Source organism: Salvelinus fontinalis, chromosome 12 (assembly GCF_029448725.1).
Source record: "Salvelinus fontinalis isolate EN_2023a chromosome 12, ASM2944872v1, whole genome shotgun sequence".
In the NCBI taxonomy this organism is placed as follows: Eukaryota; Metazoa; Chordata; class Actinopteri; order Salmoniformes; family Salmonidae; genus Salvelinus; species Salvelinus fontinalis.
Genome location: NC_074676.1, coordinates 22,198,525 through 22,217,113, shown reverse-complemented (window position 1 = coordinate 22,217,113; position 18,589 = coordinate 22,198,525). Strand labels below are relative to the sequence as shown.

Sequence of the window (18,589 nt, the reverse complement as noted above, 5' to 3'; positions counted from 1 at the left end):
ACAAGACAGCCTATAGGGAGGTCAGAGACCTGGCCGTGTCGTGCCAGAATAACAACCTATCCCTCAACGTAGCCAAGACTAAGGAGATGATTGTGGACTACAGGAAAAGGAGGACTGAGCACGCCCCAATTCTCATCGATGGGGCTGTAGTGGAGCAGGTTGAGAGCTTCAAGTTCCTCGGTATCCACATCAACAACAAACTAGAATGGTCCAAACACACCAAGACAGTCGTGAAGAGGGCATGACAAAGCCCATTCCCCCTCAGGAAACTAAAAAGATTTGGCATAGGTCCTGAGATCCTCAAAAGGTTCTACAGCTGCAACATCGAGAGCATCCTGACTGGTTGCATCACTGCCTGGTACGGCAATTGCTCGGCCTCTGACCGCAAGGCACTACAGAGGGTAGTGCGTACGGCCCAGTACATCACTGGTGCTAAGCTGCCTGCCATCCAGGACCTCTACACCAGGCGGTGTCAGAGGAAGGCCCTAAAAATTGTCAAACACCCCAGCCACCCCAGTCATAGACTGTTCTCTCTACTACCACATGGCAAGCGGTACCGGAGTGCCAAGTCTAGGACAAAAAGGCTTCTCAACAGTTTTTACCCCCAAGCCATAAGACTCCTGAACAGGTAATCAAATGGCTACCCGGACTATTTGCATTGTGTGTCCCCCCCCAAACCCTCTTTTTACGCTGCTGCTACTCTGTTTATCATATATACAGTCACTTTAACTATACATTCATGTACATACTACATCAATTGGGCCAACCAACCAGTTCTCCCGCACATTGGCTAACCGGGCTATCTGCATTGGGTTCCACCACCCGCCAACCCCTCTTTTACGCTACTGCTACTCTCTGTTCATCATATATGCATAGTCCCTTTAACCATATCTACATGTACATACTACCTCAATCAGTCTGACTAACCGGTGTGTTTGTAGCCTCGCTACTTTTATAGCCTCGCTACTGTATATAGCCTGTCTTTTTACTGTTGTTTTATTTCCTTACTTACCTATTGTTCACCTAACACCTTTTTTGCACTATTGGTTAGAGCCTGTAAGTAAGCATTTCACTGTAAGGTCTACACCTGTTGTATTCGGCGCAAGTGACAAATAAACTTTGATTTGAACAGTGAAGAGGCGACTCCGGGATGCTGGCCTTCTAGGCACAGTTCCTCTGTCCAGTGTCTGTGTTCTTTTGCCCATTTTAATCTTTACTCTTTATTGGCCAGTCTGAGACATGGCTTTTTCTTTGCAACTCTGCCTAGAAGGCTAGCATCCCGGATTCACCTCTTGACTGTTGAGACTGGTGTTTTGCAGCTACTAAGTTTTCAGCTGTGCTAACATAATTGCACGAGGGGTTTTTAATGATCAATTAGACTTTTAAAAGGATAAACTTGGATTAGCTAACACAATGTGCCTTTGGAACACAGGAGTGACGGTTGCTGATAATGGGCCTCTGTAGATATTCCATAAATCAGCCCTTTCCAGCTACAATAGTCATTTATAACATTAACAATGTCTACTGTATTTCTGATTAATTTGATGTTATTTTAATGGACAACAAATTAGCTTTTATTTCAAAAACAAGGACATTTCTAAGTGACCCCAAACTTTTGAATGGTAGTGTATATATTTTTTGCTGTTGAGAAAGATCATTTGAAAAATAAAAGATTGAGTACATTTTTTATTGGTTTCTTTTCATTTTGAAAATATAATGAATTAAAGATTATTTGTTCATGTAAAAATTGTAATTCACCGATTTTAAGGTTGTGTCATTAGATTTGCAGTGGGGTAGGGAGAAATTTACACTACAAAAATGGGGTCCCCAGAAGTTCTGGCTGAAAAAAAATGGGGTCCCGGCTGAAAAGCATTGAATACCACTGGGCTAGAGACTATTTCTGGACCGGACCATAGCTGTGTCCTGTGGTAACTTGGCCTTGATGGGGGCCATGCTGAGGGCCTAAGGGGTAGTGGATGGGAAAAGGGATTGTAGTGGATGGGAAAATGGCCTTAGGAGAGAGGACAATGTCAGCTCACTGGTTAGCTTATTAACCCCTAACCAGGCTGTACCAGACAGTACTAGGCTGTCATACATGTGTTACACCTGATGGTATATAACCTTTAACCTCTAATCCCTGACCCCCAGACTCACCAGTAGCCATCCTCTCCAGTGAGCCCAGCACTAGGCTGTCATAGATGTGGCCTTTGATCCTCTTAGTGAAGCTGTGGTACTTCTGTGTGTCGTGAGACATGTGCACCAGCAACTGGGTGAAGGTGTATCCTCCTATGGAAAAGGCATGCACGAGTAAGGGGCGTGACACAAAGCGGTCACTCTGTAGGACATCCAATACCCTTGCTCCATAGTCTAGACCCCAACGAGGCCACAGGAACTGACTTACCTAGAGCAGGGGGGGGGATCGGAGGTGTTTTAGACAGAAAGGAGGGCAGACAGAGAGCCAATGGGAGGCCCAATGGGAGGCCCAGGTGAAGGTTTAGGTGACGCCGTCTCGTTCAGGTACAAGGTGATGGTCTTGCTGATGCGGTGAGCTGTGATCCCACGGAATAGCATGGTGACAGCAAGGTGGGACAGTGAGCGCTGAGTTAGGAAGCCTGTAGGGGGTGCTGGCAGTGCAATAAGGCAGCTGTGGTAAAGGCGTTGGTCTGGAAGGGGACAATAATGAGAAATTGAAAAATTATATTTTGTAGACAGATTTGCTGTATAAACATGATGTAACATTATAGATATCTAGTACTTCTATTGTATTGTAATTTGACCAGAGTCAATTATTTATTCATTCAGTTATTTATGTGTTAATTAATTGCAAGCTAGCCTATTGACAACTATGAGGTTGTTCTAGCTCTAGCAGTCGGACCCCTGACTTTCTCAAGGGCACACTGCATGTGCAAACATAGCTGCTTTTAGCAACGCTGTATTGCCACACTAGTGTTGTAACAAAAAAAACGAACATTCTGCTGAAAGCCAGTAGTTAAATATCGAAAATGTCAATTTACTCTACAGGTAGTCTGGACAGTTGGTCCTTCTGCAGGTGGAAATGTATACCCACAGGAACATTTTATTAAACAGACTTCAAACCGTGGGTCCCTGTGTGTGGCTATCACGATTTGTTAACTCATCACCTAAGACATGCAGTACACAAGACAGTACATGCACGCAATGCATACATAATAACCGTGATCCTGCAGGTGTTAATTTTTTACTCATGTGCCAGATGATAAAAATGTCAACAGCGGTACCAGCTTTCTAAAAAGTAATCGTAAATAATAGCTACTTTCCTGCAGATATTTTGTCTCGAATTTCCACCAGCAGAAGGACCAACCGCACAGACATGCGGTAGAGTAAAATGTATTTGTACTCAATATTCTGGCTTGTAAATTACCTTTCCTCCGTAACTAGCTTTAATGGCATTCTGTTGGGGGAAAAAATTGAAAATGTGTGCCGTCTCAATAAAACACAATTTTCCACAACCATTTTCAGATTTTCGGGCAACATAGGATGTTGCACACTGATAATATCAATAAAAAAAGATGCTAGGTTAATTGGTCATCATTACACATTTTTAAAAGGCATATTAACGGGCAATTAGTGAGCAAGATTAATTCAATAACTCAAAAACATGATCTGTCGAAACTGGCATAGCTAACGTTAACTAGCTATTTTACCGCAAGTAAACAATTCAAATCACTTAGCTAGCTAGCTACTCAATTTTTTTGTGGTCGACAGGACCTAGCTAAATTCTGATGTTGCTAATGGTTTACTATCAAATCCTGTATTGACACATCAAAACATTGGAAGGCTGCTAACTAGCTAGCTATCATATGAGAACATTCCTTACCTGTGAAAATGCTTCACTCACAAAACGCTTCAGCGACTAGTATTCTGCCAGCAGCATAAATGACGTCACGTTAGTATGTAATGACGAAACCTTGCAATGTGGATAACTCATTCAAAAGATATGGAAATTTAATCAATGGACACTTGTATTGTGCCAACAAGAAAGGCAATGAGTAATTTATGAAAACAAATAAAAAATATGATTTGACTTTTTTTTTAAAGACCAATAATGAAAAAATACTATGTTGACACTGGTATGTTGAGAATATTGGGCTGTAGAGATAACTTTTTCACCTGTCTGAGCTAGTGGGGTGGGAAATAGTCAGTAGGGTCTCTAATAACCAAATATGGTTACTTTTTGGGGGGGACTGTCACACAGCCTGCTGCTGTCTTTTCACTCTGCCCCCACCATAGCCCCCAATGCATTACACTGTAATAGACTGTACATAGGATACATTTGGGCTTGTAGAGATAACTTTTCTACCTGTCTCAGCTAAAGTGGGGTGGGAAATGCTCAGTCTCAGCTGAGACAGGTAGAAAAATTATCTCTACAAGCCAGTATGTATACCATGTACAGTCTATTACAGTACATTGCATTGGGGGCTATGGAGGGGGCGGAATGAAAAGCCAGCAAATCAAATTGTATTTGTCACATACGTGTGTTTAGCAGATGTTATTGCGGGTGTAGAGAAATGCTTGTGTTTCTAGCTCCAACAATGAAAAGCCAGCAGCAGGCCGGGCGACACAGTCCCCCTCCAAAACTAACCATATTTGGTTAGTAGAGGCCCAACTGAGTATTTCCCACCCCAGTCTATATGAGACAGGTAGTAACATTTTTTTCTCTACCACCCAATACTATAAGTATTCTATATATACTGTGTATTGCAATGCAGTGAATGGAGTGGGTGGAGTAAGGAGTCACCAGTACTCTGTATTAAATCCGTTGCCCAGCACAAAAGACCAATTTAAGTTTAGCAGACTCTATTGAGTAATTCCAACAACATATATTTGTATTTATTAAACGTTTTTCTTTAAATATAGCCTACACAATACCTTTCAACATACCAGCATCTGTGTAAAGTTAGAATATAAATGCTGGTATAAATAATACATCAAATTATGTATTTATTTTTTCAAAAGCAGTTGCAATGTTGGGAAAACATTTTCCCAACCCTGTTCCTTCGGTACCCCCAACAGTTCACTTTTTTATTGTAAACCTGGACAAGCACACCTGACTCAATTTGTCAACTAATCCTCAGGCCCTCAATGAGTTGAATGAGGCGTGTTTGTCCACGGCTACAATGAAAATGTGTGCTGTTGGTGGTACTCAAGGACCGGGGATGGGAAACACTGCACTAGAGTGCAAAGTTTAGCATGTCTTTGCAGGGGGACTTAGTTTGAAGAACAAAATCCAGGAGAACGGTAACTCTTCAACGTGTGCCATGTCGCTATGCCCCAACGTCCACGAAGTACTCATTAGAGACAGTACTCATGCAGTGATGGCAATTTAGCAACTTTCCAGACTACCCTGGCAACTTTTTTTTCAAATAGCACCTAGCAACAAATGTAGCTACTTTTAAACATTTATTTTGAACTTTTAGCAACTTTTGAAAAGTGACTCAAACGCTAAAATGCACGCAATTTCCCTCTAAATGACACAAAAACAATGTTCTCTGTCACAACACACGTGCCTGGCTGCAAAGGTGCAATGTGAGTGACGTCTGCAGCATGCGCTCAACTCGTGCACAGGCAGCAGCATTTTCAGCAAAACTTTGTTGGCTGACTGCAGCAGCAGTACGAGTTCGACGAGCCAAACCCAATGAATATAGTTGGTCACGAATGTTTGATCTCGAACAGAACTTACAACATCAATCAACATGTCTCAATCAAATTGTACAGAAAAGACTGGGAGTCTGTACCTGAACAAATGTCAAATCATATTTTTTGCCGATCTGGCCAGTCAATTTGAGTAACGTTACTCTGTATTCAACGTACTGACGCACTTTTACCTTATCACGCAATGACATCATAACGTCATTTAGTAACTTTTAGCAACAAATCAACCTGCCTCTAGCAACTTCCCCTGAAAATAAGTTGGCAACACTGTACTCATGTCACAAGCTGGTGAAATCGTTCCTACATATGGGGGCTATGATCGTTAGGTCATTTAAACAACAGCTAAATAAACACGTTTTAGCACTCTAATTTTATCCAAACAAAGACCATTTTATTTTCATTGAATAAGGTTTCATAACTTAATTCTGAAGAGTTGATAACGGTTTCATTTTAGAGTGTCGTCAACACTTTAGTGATAGTCCCTTGTATTTTTAACGCGTCCTTTACTGTAAATGTGTGTTATTTTGAAGACCGAATTATTTTTCGGAGTGAGCGAAAACGCGTGTATCTTTTAATTCCTTAAGACAATTGGAAGGCTGTGCTTTTGTCAAGGAGAAACATCTGTAGATGAATACATAACGTTTGTAATTATTATGTTTTTATCCTCGATCATTTTTACCTGTGTGTGTGTTATTTTCTCATAGTTGAAACAACCATGTGTTTTAAGAGTATTTAATTAATTCAATATGGCTGTTACAGTATGCTCTGCAGCTTATGCTGCAATTCTCATTGCCAGATATGAGCTGGCCTATATCTCCCTAACATGCAAATCATGCAGCCTTTCTGACTCACACACATAGAACACATTGGGCCCCCAGTTTGGACAACTCATCCCCTGTCAGGCCTGACTCAGCAGCCATGCAGGCAGACGGTGTATGCGTGCTCAGGCTTGATGTGTGTGTGCGCGTGTGTGCATGTGCGTGTATGCGTGGTGTGTATGTGTGTGCGTGGTGTGTATGTGCATGTAGTTGTGTATGCGTGTTCGAGTGTTCCCGAGTGTGTGTTTCTGTGCAAGCTTGTGTGTGAGTGTTCTCCTGTGTATAAGTGTGTGTAGGTCATTTTTGGGGGGGTTGGCCATGCCCAACGCTGAGGTCATGTGTTTGGTCAGTCATTGTTCCTCTCCTGAAACCCTTAGTTCCGGCTGGTTGGTGCCTCCTGTGTGGTCATCACTCCGAGTGTCAGTCGGCTCTGGTGTGGCTCTCCTAACCCCCTACAGCAGGGCTGGCCAACTGTTGTGTGAAACCTGAAGACTGGTGTTTGGTCCCAGAGCTTCAGCTCAGCTGGCTAACACAGTTTTGAGTGGTACAGAACACCCCTGGTTTAATGCCTGGTAAGTTTTTTACCCTAGGTGACTACCCTGTACTCTGTGACCCTCCACCCCTAGGCTTACCCCACTGTGAGCAAGTCCTGTTTACTGTTATTGATCCATCATTGATCAATTATTGGGCCTCTCTCTGGTTATGGATCATTAACTCTGCTGTTTCCCAGGGACAGATAATGCCTCAATCCTGAAACCAAACTATCTCATTCTACACCGATGGCTGTCTTCCTGCCGGCCTGTGTGTCTGTTTGATCTTCCACAGATATTTAAATAGGTCAGGGACGAGCAACTCTACAGTGTCTACAGGAATAAATAAGAGCTTTCTGTTGCATCAGTGCAAACCTGCCTGATAGTCTGACCTACAGACAGGAGAGATGAAGGAGATATTGATACTGAAGACGATCCATTCATCATTGCTCTAAATCCAATTGATTTTTGGTCAGTATCAAAAAAAAGAACATACTGGAATACAATATCTCAATGCAGCTTTGTTATTGCTCTATGATATTGCATAGACAGTGGCTAGACGCATTGGTTCATCCTCTGTGAATGCACTGCTGTAATCAATGACGCTCACCCATAATCCAACCCCCAGTCAGTCGTATACTAGCAGAACAGATCTATAATATACAGTAGATACAGTACAATGGCCAATAACATCCTATTCAACTCTGGTCAGTCAGAGTACAGATTGAAGATGTACACAGATTAACAAGGTACAGTATGTGGATCAGTGTTTATTTTCAAGTATCCACAGAGGAATTAAATGAGGAGATGAGCCTGGACTTTACCCCACAGGGAGATACAGTACTATATCTATCAGAGTCTGATGACATCAACATGTTGAGTAGAAGGAGACAGATAACGAGAGATAGATAGATGGTGTGATGACAGGACAGAGGACACACACCCCATAACAATATAAAACACCAGTAGTGCGTGCTAGGCTCACAAAGAAGTTACAAATTCCTTGTGATGTGTGTACCATAAATTATGACGTACTTTTAATTTGTAGTCACTTTTACACTGACTATTGCTTTTATGTAAAGTATCACGGAGAGGGTTGGTTTAAACTCAAGCCGCAAATTACATCCAATACACTGTATTGATCTGATAGTTAATTCTAAATGCACAGTGCCATCCTCCAATTAATGATTTATTCTCACTGACGTGTGAATGTATGACCAGACCGCAATGATAAATAATTTACACAGTGAGGTGTATCCACGGAACCATGCATTCCCGGCACACATCAGAAGAAGAGAGAAACTGAACGAGGGAGGGACGGAAAGAGAGGGGGAGAGTATGTGAATGATACTGAGAAGAGGAGTGAGCCTGTAACTCACACTCTCACACAGACAGACGGAGGGATCTAGGTGGCAGCAGCAGTGTGGTGTGGGACAGAGGGGATTGTTGTTGCTTGGCTGAGCTGGGACCTGTCCTGTCTGATGGAGAGCACAAGGATGCAGCATAGTAAGTACTACAAATGTGTGTGTATGTGTGATATTTGTCTGCTGTCTGAAAAATAAGAGGGTCTAGAAGACTGAGGCAGGGGTGGGGGAGTTGTGAAGAGACAAAGAAGAGAGATTTCTGGAGAGGGATAGATTAAAGTGGTTGGTGTCGCTGTGCATATCAATGGTGAGTGCTGTGCTACTTTCTGAGTACATTTGCAGAGATAGGCAGAAAAAAAATCTAAATTAGGTACGCATGCGTACATGGGAGAGTTTGTTTTTTCTAGTGGAGGAGGAGAGGACACTGCTACAGTTTCTTTGTATGCTGACTGCGAGGAAGGCCCTAAACATTTTTTTAAGACTCCAGGCACCCAAGTCATAGACTTTTTTCTCTTCTACCGCACAGCAAGTGGTACCGATGCACCAAGTCTGGAACCAACAGGACCCTGATCAGCTTCAACCCCCAAGCCATAAGATTTCTAAATAGTTAGTTAAATAGTTAACCAATAGTCACCCGGACTATCTGCATTGACCCTTTTTGCACTAACTTTTTTGACTCATCACATACACAGCTGCTACTGTTTATTATCTATCATGTTACGTAGTCACTTTATTCCTAATTATATGTACATATCTTCTTCAATTACTTCGTACCTCTACACATCGACTCAGTACTGGTACCCCATGTATATAGCCAAGTTATCGTTACTAATTGTGTATTTATTATTACTTTTATTATTACATGTTATTACTTTTCTACTATTTCTCTATTTTCTTTCTCTCTGTACTGTTGGGAAAGGCCCATAAGTAAGGATTTCACTGTTAGTCTACACCTGTTGTTTACGAAGCATGTGACAAATATAATGTGGTTTTATTTGACTGTGAGGTGTGTGTTGTCTGGGTTCTGCAGGTGAGCCTATTCTTAAGTATGTGGCATTGAGGTGAAAGAAGTATTCGTTGGGAATCATGTGATTGGACAGCAATGTTTACCTGCCTCATGTGACTTCAAAGAGAATATTACACTATAGGGTCTCCATCATGGCTGCTGTGATGTGGACCTCTCTCCTCCTCTCCCTTGCTCCTCTCCTCCATCTTCAAGCCTTTACCTTGGCCCCAGAGGGCGCCACAAAGGCACCACCACACCCACATACAGACACACAGATTGACGTCCCAGTACTGGCCTCACACAGCACTGTATGGCCCTCCTGGGCTCCTGTAGTCCCCACCGCTGGAGCCAGAAGGGCCGACTCTCTGGACTGGTTTCCAGGGCTGAAAGACTCCACACTGGCACCTGAGGAAACTGAGAAAAAGGACCACAAAGATGAGTTTCGGGGAACTATCAGTGACTATACAGAGACCCAAGGCTTTAATCCACTCACTAGACCTACATCACCAGCCCCAGTGAATGCACAGCTAGGGTCTACTACTGACGCGGACCAACACCAACCCAGAGCCCAGGCCACAAACAGAGAGTTGTTAGCTCTGGACTTCTCAGCCACTCAACAGAGAGACATACTGGAGGGAGATATCGTGGTGGAAGAGATTGGAGACGAGTTACAGGACTTCACAGAGGAAACAGGAACAGACACAAGTAAGAGCATCCAACCCCCATCCCTTCACCCCCATGTCACAGTGATATGTCCACTTTTACAACACCCTCAGGGTGTTGGTAAGAATAGTCTTCCCTAGTATTTATAGGATATTTGGCAGAATTGACCTATTTTCGATTTTGTAAAATATTGGTGGTGAATGTACTGATTTACTGTGGCAGTGTGATGAGAGTAACCCCTTATATATTTTCTGTTCATGACATCCTACCTCTGATATCATGAAGTACAATGTGTGTTTGGTGTTTACATGCCCAGTTGTAGTTGTAGTAGTATTAGTAGTGTGTGTATTTGCTATTGAAGTGTGTGTTGGAAGGTGACTTGTCTTCTCTGTCTGCTCTGTGCCTTCTCTATATCTGCTCTACGTCTGCTCTGTGCCTGCTCTATGTCTGCTCTATGTCTGCTCTGTGCATTCTCTATGTTTGCTCTATGGCTGCTCTGTGCCTGCTCTATGTCTGCTCTGTGCCTCCTCTATGTCTGCTCTGTGCATTCTCTATGTTTGCTCTATGGCTGCTCTGTGCCTGCTCTATGTCTGCTCTGTGCCTCCTCTATGTCTGCTCTGTGCATTCTCTATGTTTGCTCTATGGCTGCTCTGTGCCTGCTCTATGTCTGCTCTGTGCCTCCTCTATGTTTGCTCTATGGCTGCTCTGTGCCTGCTCTATGTCTGCTCTGTGCCTCCTCTATGTCTGCTCTGTGCCTGCTCTGTGAATGTGTGATATGTATTCTGCTGGCAAACACAGTTTTATATTCACAGGGCGGTTTACGTCACGCCTCTCCCTCTCTCTCCTCTCTCTCTTTCTCATTCTCTCATCTCCTTCTCTCCCACTCCATCAATCCTCCTTCTCTCCTCCCTCAATCTCCCCCTTCATCTCTCCCCTCCATCTTCCATCCATCTCTACCACCTCTCACTCTCCTCTTCTTTTCTACTCTGTCACAGACACATTTTATTTCTCTCCCTTGCTGTCCTATCTTCTTAAACAGCTACGCCGAGGGAGACTGTTAATGAATTCCTTTGTGTGAGGACAGTAAATGAGATGTGAATGAGAAACACAGTGGACTGGTGGTTTTATATAGGACATTGTAGAAGCCTCTTGCCTCTCCAGCCAGGGAGGGGTAGAGAGCATAGATAGAGGGTAGTAAAAGGTCTAAGAGGGAGGGAGACAGAACTGGGTTAGCTCTGTGTCTCACGTCTCTCTCTCTCACACACACACACACACACACACATGAAGAGAAGAGACCAGATAAGGTCTTGTTGTAGAGCTCAGTAGGCAGTAGGCAGGCACATAGGGAATGGACTTGTCTACATTATTCAGATGTTATGTAATCATAGGGGACAGACATACAGTATAGAATACAGTAGCAAGAAAAAGTATGTGAACCCTTTGGAAATACCTGGATTTCTGAATAAATTGGCCATACAATTTGATCTGATCTTCATCTAGGTCACAACAATAGACTAACACAGTCTGCTTAAACTAAAAACACATAAACCATTATACATTTTCATGTCTTTTTATTTTTTATTTTTTTATTTTACCGTTATTTTACCAGGTAAGTTGACTGAGAACACGTTCTCATTTGCAGCAACGACCTGGGGAATAGTTACAGGAGGGGGATGAATGAGCCAATTGTAAACTGGGGATTATTAGGTGACCATGATGGTTTGAGGGCCAGATTGGGAACTTAGCCAGGACACCGGGGTTAACACCCCTACTCTTACGATAAGTGCCATGGGATCTTTAATGACCTCAGAGAGTCAGGACACCCGTTTAACGTCCCATCCGAAAGACGGCACCCTACACAGGACAGTGTCCCCAATCACTGCCCTGGGGCATTGGGATATTTTTTAGACCAGAGGAAAGAGTGCCTCCTACTGGCCCTCCAACACCACTTCCAGCAGCATCTGGTCTCCCATCCAGGGACTGACCAGGACCAACCCTGCTTAGCTTCAGAAGCAAGCCAGCAGTACCAGTCTTTATTGAACACACCGTGTAAACATTCACAGTGCAGGGTGGAAAAAGAATGTGAACCCTTGGTTTTAATAACTGGTTTACCCTCCTTTGGCAGCAATAACCTCAACCAAACGTTTTCTGTAGTTGCGGATCTGACCTGCACAATGGTCAGGAGGAATTTTGGACCATTCCACTTTACAAAACTGTTTCAGTTCAGCAATATTCTTGGGATGTCTTGTGTGAACTGCTGTCTCGAGGTCATGCTACAGCATCTCAATCGGGTTGAAGTCAGGACTCTGACTGGGCCACTCCAGAAGGCGTATTTTCTTCTGTTGCATCAGTGTTTTGGGTCGTTGTCCTGTTGCATCACCCAACTTCTGTTGAGCTTCAACAGATAGCCTAACAATCTCCTGCAAAATGTCTTGATAAACTCTGGAAATAATTTTTTACGTTGATGATAGCAAGTTGTCAAGGCCCTGAGGCAGCAAAGCTACCCCAAACCATGATGCTCCCGCCACCATACTTTACAGTTGGGATGAGGTTTTGATGTTGGAGTTCTGTGCCTTTTTTTCTCCACACATAGTGTTGTGTGTTCCTTCCAAACACCTCAACTGTAGTTTCATCTGTCCACAGAATATTTTGCCAGTAGCACTGTGGAACATCCAGGTGCACTTTTGCAAACTTCAGATGTTCAGCAATGTTTTTTTTGGACAGCAGTGGCTTCGTCCTCCCATGAACACCAGTCTTGTTTAGTGTTTTACATATCTTAGACTCTTCAATAGAGATGTTAGCATGTTCCAGAAATGTATGTAAGTCTTTAGCTGACACTCTAGGATTCTTCTTAACCTCATTAATGTCACAATCGTCTTCGTGAGAGAGAGAGGACCAAGGCGCAGCGTGTGCAAAATACATCTCTTTATTTTGGAAGAGAGAAAAACACGAAAACGAACACTATACACAAACTAACAAACGACCGTGAAGCTAAATAACGTAAGTGCACAGACAAGCAACAAACGTTCAACATAGACAATTACCCACAAACACCTAAAGCCTATGGCTGCCTTAAATATGGCTCCCAATCAGAGACAACAATAAACAGCTGTCTCTGATTGAGAACCAAATCAGGCAACCATAGACTTTCCTAAACACCTACACTGAACACAACCCCATACATACTAAAAATCCCTTAAACAATACACACACCCTAAACTAGACAAAACACACAAAGACAACCCACCCCAACTCACGCCCTGACCAACTAAATAAATAAAAGAAAAAAGGAATAATAGGTCAGGAACGTGACAATTAAGCATTCTGCGCTGTGCTCTTGCAGTCATCTTTGCAGGACGGCCACTCCTAGGGAGAGTAGCAACAGTGCTGAACTTTCTTCATTTATAGACAATTTGTCTTACTGTGGACTGATGAACATCAAGGCTTTTAGAGATACTTTTGTAACCCTTTCGAGCTTTATGCAAGCCAATAATTCTTAATCTGAGGTCTTCTGAGATCTCTTTTGTTCGAGGCATGGTTCACATCAGGCAATACTTCTTGTGAATAGCAAACTCAAATTTTGTGAGTGTTTTTTATAGGGCAAGGCAGCTCTAACCAACATCTCCAATCTCATCTCATTGATTGGACTCCAGGTTAGCTGACTCCTGACTTCAATTAGCCTAGGGGTTCACCAACCTACACTGTGAATGTGTAAATGATGTATTCAGTATAGACAAGAAAATTACAATAATTTGTGTGTTATTAGTTTAAGCACACTATATTTGTTTATCGTTGTGACTTAGATGAAGATCAGATTAAATTTGATGACCAATTTATGCAGAAATCCAGGTAATTCCAAAGGGTTCACATACTTTTTCTTGACATATTATGTTATTATTGATATAATGTTAGTTATAAGAGTGTGCTTGTGATTATAAATATTTACACAAATGAGAACAGCAATGGGGTCAATACTACCTCATCTGAACACAGTCTCTCTCTTCCTCTCTTGCTCTCTGTCCCTCCCTCCCACCCTTTCTCTCTCTATCCCCTGGCTCTCTCTCTCTCTGACCCAGTTAGAGATTCCCAGTTACAAGAATGTACTTTTATAATGGATTAGCTCTCTTGCTCTCCCTCTCTCTCCCTGATATTTCACCCAATGAAATTCCAGGGGCAAGTGGTTGATTTGGGCATCAGTTTCAAGAATCTTTGTTTCTGTTTTTGCAGGTGTGTTTCCAGAGGAGGGGTGGCCAAAGTCGCCCACCAATGAGTCGGCTCTCGTCGACTGCAGCCTTGACACCAGAGCCACACCCTGCAACACAACTGATCAATCCTGGAGCCCCTTTTACCCCGATGACATCATCTCCAATCAATCCCAGCGCCCCTTTCTGTCTCTAACCCCTCCTCTCTTTGTGCCTCTGTATTCTGATTGGAACTCAGCTCTAGCCACCTGGGGCTTTGCCTGGGAGGCCCACATCTACGGTCTGGGATCTGTGTTCACTGCATTAGGTCTGATATCTGTACTCTGCCTGTTAGGTCTGCCCCTGCGCTGCCCCCCAGGAAGCCCCTACTTCACCCTGCTGCACCTGTTCCTCCTGGCCACCGGAGGCACTAGAGCATTCTTTCTGCTGTATGATGCTTATAGTCACCAGGACCACCTGCCTGCTCTGGGCTCTCTCCTCCTCTCTGAACTTCCCTTCCCCTGCCTCACCTCTGCCTTCTCCGTCTGCTTCCTTCTTCTCTCCCTCCGCTCTCGCATGTACCTCTCCCTTCATTTTTCCCTCTCTCTCTCCCTCCTGCCCAGGCCTTGTCTCTTGTTCTTCCTCTCCCTGATGCACTTCGGGGCCTTCATGGGCTCCATAGCTCTATTCCATGTCTTCCCCAGCCTCCCTGTTCTTCTCCTGCTCCCCCAGGGAGTGTTCATCCTCCTCTGCCTCCTCCTCCCCTGCTCCTTCCTCCTCTTCTACTGCCATGTACGACAAGACGCCAAACACATCCAACGGCTGAGTGACGGTGAGGGAGAGGTAACAGGTTCCCCAGTTCTGGTGGGGCGGCTGTCCCGGTGCCCATTCGCTGAGGCTGAGGAGTGGAGAAGGGCAGCAAGGGCTGGGGTGGGAGGGGCTCTGTGCCTGTTAGGGTGTGGGGGGCTTCAGCTGTATGGGATGTTACATGCATTAGGGCTCGGAGGGGTGAATGCTGGGGCAGGGTTCCAGCCCTGGCCTTGGTGGGCATACCACCTGGGCTGCAGGCTCTGTGAGGTGGGGGTATGTCTGTCCCTGTCAATCATCGGCACTCAGCCCCTCCTCTTCTGTTGCTCCAACTCTAACTCCTCCTCCCGGACTAAACTCAACACCAACACCTGTCAGGGGTCGTGGGCGCGGCTGCCCTGTGCCTCACCGGCAGGAGGGCCTAGCCACCCACTTCCCCTCTCTCCCATCCTCCCCCCTCACTACCCCTGGTCCCTTGGGCAGAAAGAGAAGCAGGTGGTGTGTGATGTCATCAGGAAGCACCAGTCCGAAGACCTCCCCCTCTACACACTAATGGAACCCTCTTCAAATGGACTGAACCTGCATCCTCACCTTAACCCCCACCCTGGCCAGACCAAAACCTCCAGACACCCCAACCTCCCTGATCCTCCAAGCCCACCAGGGAGACTTCAAGCTGGGGTTGAGTCCCAGGGATCCTCCCAGGGTAGTATATGTCTGGAAACTGACTCCACAGTGGACCTGCGTCCCCCCTCTCCCATTGACCTGTCCCGCAGCATAGACCAGGCCCTGTACAGCGAGACCCTGTTTCCCCACAGCCTTTTCAGCCCCTCCAGGCTGCTCCACGCCTCTTCCAGCCTCTCCTTGAACTCCCCTGGCTCCCACCACAGCCAGAGTGCCTCATGGCCTGGAAACAGCTCAGCTGACAGTCCCCTCTACCGGACCTCTTCCTGTGGAGATGTGGATATGTCTCCTACACGGCCTCCCCAGCCGGGAGGCATTCTCCCAGGCCACAGCGATCCCTGCTGTCTGCCTGAATGCTGGTGGAGAGGTAGTAACTCCAGCTATCTGTGCCAGGAGTCCCTGAGTGGGTCTTCCCAGGGTCTGTTCTCCAGCTCAGGGACAGGAGGGGCATGGTCACACCCCCACACCACCAGAGGGCAGCCCTCCCAGAGCAGCCTGCCCAGGACACTCCCCCACCTTACCTATCACAGACGTTACCGCACCCTCAGCTCGGCCTCACAGGACAGTCGGGGGGAGGGGCGACTGGACGGCAGAGAGGACCTGAGTGAAAGCAGGTTGCTGGAACGGGATACGGCCGTACAAGCGGAATTCGTCAACGTGTGCCGACAGATCGATGCTCTTAGCGTGTGCAGTGACACTATTGACCTGTAGGCAGATGCTACAGGGTTTGAACCATGCGTCATCTATGTGCCACAAGGACGTAAGGATATGACATGTATAATGCACAGAGATTATATATTGACCTCTAGTGAGAGCTAAGAACTTAACTGAGTGATGTTAGCATTCAGATCAAGCAGCTTTTGCACTGCTACAACAGAAGTGTACAGAGGTAGAACTAACTATCAGTTGCAGTTTTATGGGGATTCTACACATAGACTTATAGATAGTTCTGTTTGATTAGTTATAAGCTGTATATAACTGTACAGTTAGTTCCAAAATGTGCTAAATGAACTTACTGAAACCAAAGTAGAACTGATTTGAAGAACTTTGAATAAGAAATGTCAGTGTAGTGTTGATAACTATACCAATATGCAAAATCACGTCATGCTTTAGTGCCATCTACTGGGGGAGAGTGAACATAAAGTGTAACTCATACATTATAGCTGTTTTTTATAAACAGTTTGTTCTTATAAAGAATTTATAACTGGTGGCCTACCACCAAGCAATACAAGCGTACCTGTTTAAGTCACAACACCAATATAAACCAGGAGTTATACTAGTGTTCAAGTGCCAAATGCAGCAATGGAACCCGACACCAAAGCTAAGATCTCACTCAACGTTTTTAATTTCATTGAAAAACAGCTCATCCGCTGATATTTCAAACCCTTTCTCTACAATGAGTAGCGCTGTGTCATACGGTACATATATCATTGAAGACTGTGTAAAATATACAGAGTATACTAAACGTAAGAACACCTGCTCTTTCCATGACAGACTGACCAGGTCAATCCAGATTAAAGTTATGATCCCTTATTGATGTCATTTGTTAAATCCACTTCAGTCAGTGTAGATGAAGGGGAGGATACAGGTTAAAGAAGGATTGTTGAGCCATGAGACAATTGAGACATGGATGTGTGCCATTCAGAGGGTGAATGACAAAATATTTAAGTACCTTTGAACGGGGTATGGTAGTAGGTGCCAGGCGCACCAGTTTGTGTCAAGAACTCTAACCCTGTTGGGTTTTTCATGCTCAACAGTTTCCTGTGTGTATCAAGAATGTTCCATCACCTGAAGGACATCCAGCCAATTTGACACAACTGTGGGAAGCATTGGAGTCAACATGGGCCAGCATCCCTGTGGAATGCTTTCAACACCTTAGAGTCCATGCCCTGACAAATTAAGGATGTTCTGAGGGCAAAAGTGGAGGGTGTAACTCAATATTAGGAAGGTGTTCCTAATGGTTGGTATACTCAGTGTATGTTTTATTGTAAATACAATGTACATGGAAAACAGTTCTACTAGTATGTCATGCATCGTAGATGAGGTATGATAAACAAATTAAGTTTATGATGTTTGAAAAAATAATTATTTCTAGTAATACGAACAAACGGTTGCGGACAAATATATTGGCACCCTTGCACTTTTCTTAAATATTTCCCTATTTCTTCTAAAATAAGAATAACTTGTCTCCACACCTTGTTATTGGATTTTCAACATTGCAGAACCACATTTTTTTAGTATACTTAAGTTTTCAATTTGAATGGAGAAAATAATGACAAATGCCATAGGTTTTTGGTTTTGGATTCCGTGTGCAAGGCATTTTTTTATTAGATTTTTTATTTAACCAGGCAAATCAGTTAAGAACAAATTATTATTTACAATGGCAGCCTAGGAACAGCGGGTTAACTGCCTTGTTCAGGGACAAAACAGATTTTTACCTTGTTAGCTCGGGATTCAATCTAGCAACCTTTCGGTTACTGGCCCAACTCTCTAACTACTAGGCTACCTGCGACCCATCACGAAATCAGATTATCAGGTGTTTTGGATCCAATGTTCAACCCAGTGTCTCCGTTGAAGGTTGTGGGTCTCCCAGCAGGACAGCGACCCCAAACACACATAAAACACTCAGGTTCAAGAACAGATGCTGTTCTGGAGTGGGCAGCAAAGTCCAGATCTGAATCCCATCCATAACCTATGGCAAGAGCTGGAAACAGCAGTTGGTGGAGGGCACCGCTTAAAACAGAACAATTTGAGCAACTTGCTGCTGAAAAGCACTTGTAGTCATTGATGACTACAAGTGCTTATCTGCAGTTATCTTGGCAAAAGGCTGTGCAACCAAGTACTAGCT

At 44.2% G+C, this 18,589-nt stretch overlaps 1 protein-coding gene and 1 long non-coding RNA gene across 2 annotated transcripts; one reads left to right on the top strand and one right to left on the bottom strand.

Moving 5' to 3' along the window:
- Window positions 1-2,199: 2,199 nt before the first annotated feature.
- Window positions 2,200-3,941, bottom strand: LOC129866997 (uncharacterized). The gene is made up of 4 exons (XR_008761567.1): window positions 3,857-3,941; window positions 3,401-3,430; window positions 2,402-2,663; window positions 2,200-2,286 (listed from the first exon to the last, which is right to left on the bottom strand). It is a non-coding gene; the product is annotated as an uncharacterized LOC129866997 (long non-coding RNA).
- A 4,362-nt stretch (window positions 3,942-8,303) lies between these two features.
- LOC129866992 (proline-rich transmembrane protein 4-like) lies at window positions 8,304-17,753 on the top strand. The gene is made up of 3 exons (XM_055940069.1): window positions 8,304-8,545; window positions 9,434-10,114; window positions 14,300-17,753. Exons 2-3 carry the CDS (start codon window positions 9,562-9,564, stop codon window positions 16,450-16,452), a joined length of 2,706 nt encoding a protein of 901 aa, XP_055796044.1. The 5' UTR covers window positions 8,304-8,545; window positions 9,434-9,561; the 3' UTR covers window positions 16,453-17,753.
- The last annotated feature ends 836 nt before the right edge of the window (window positions 17,754-18,589 follow it).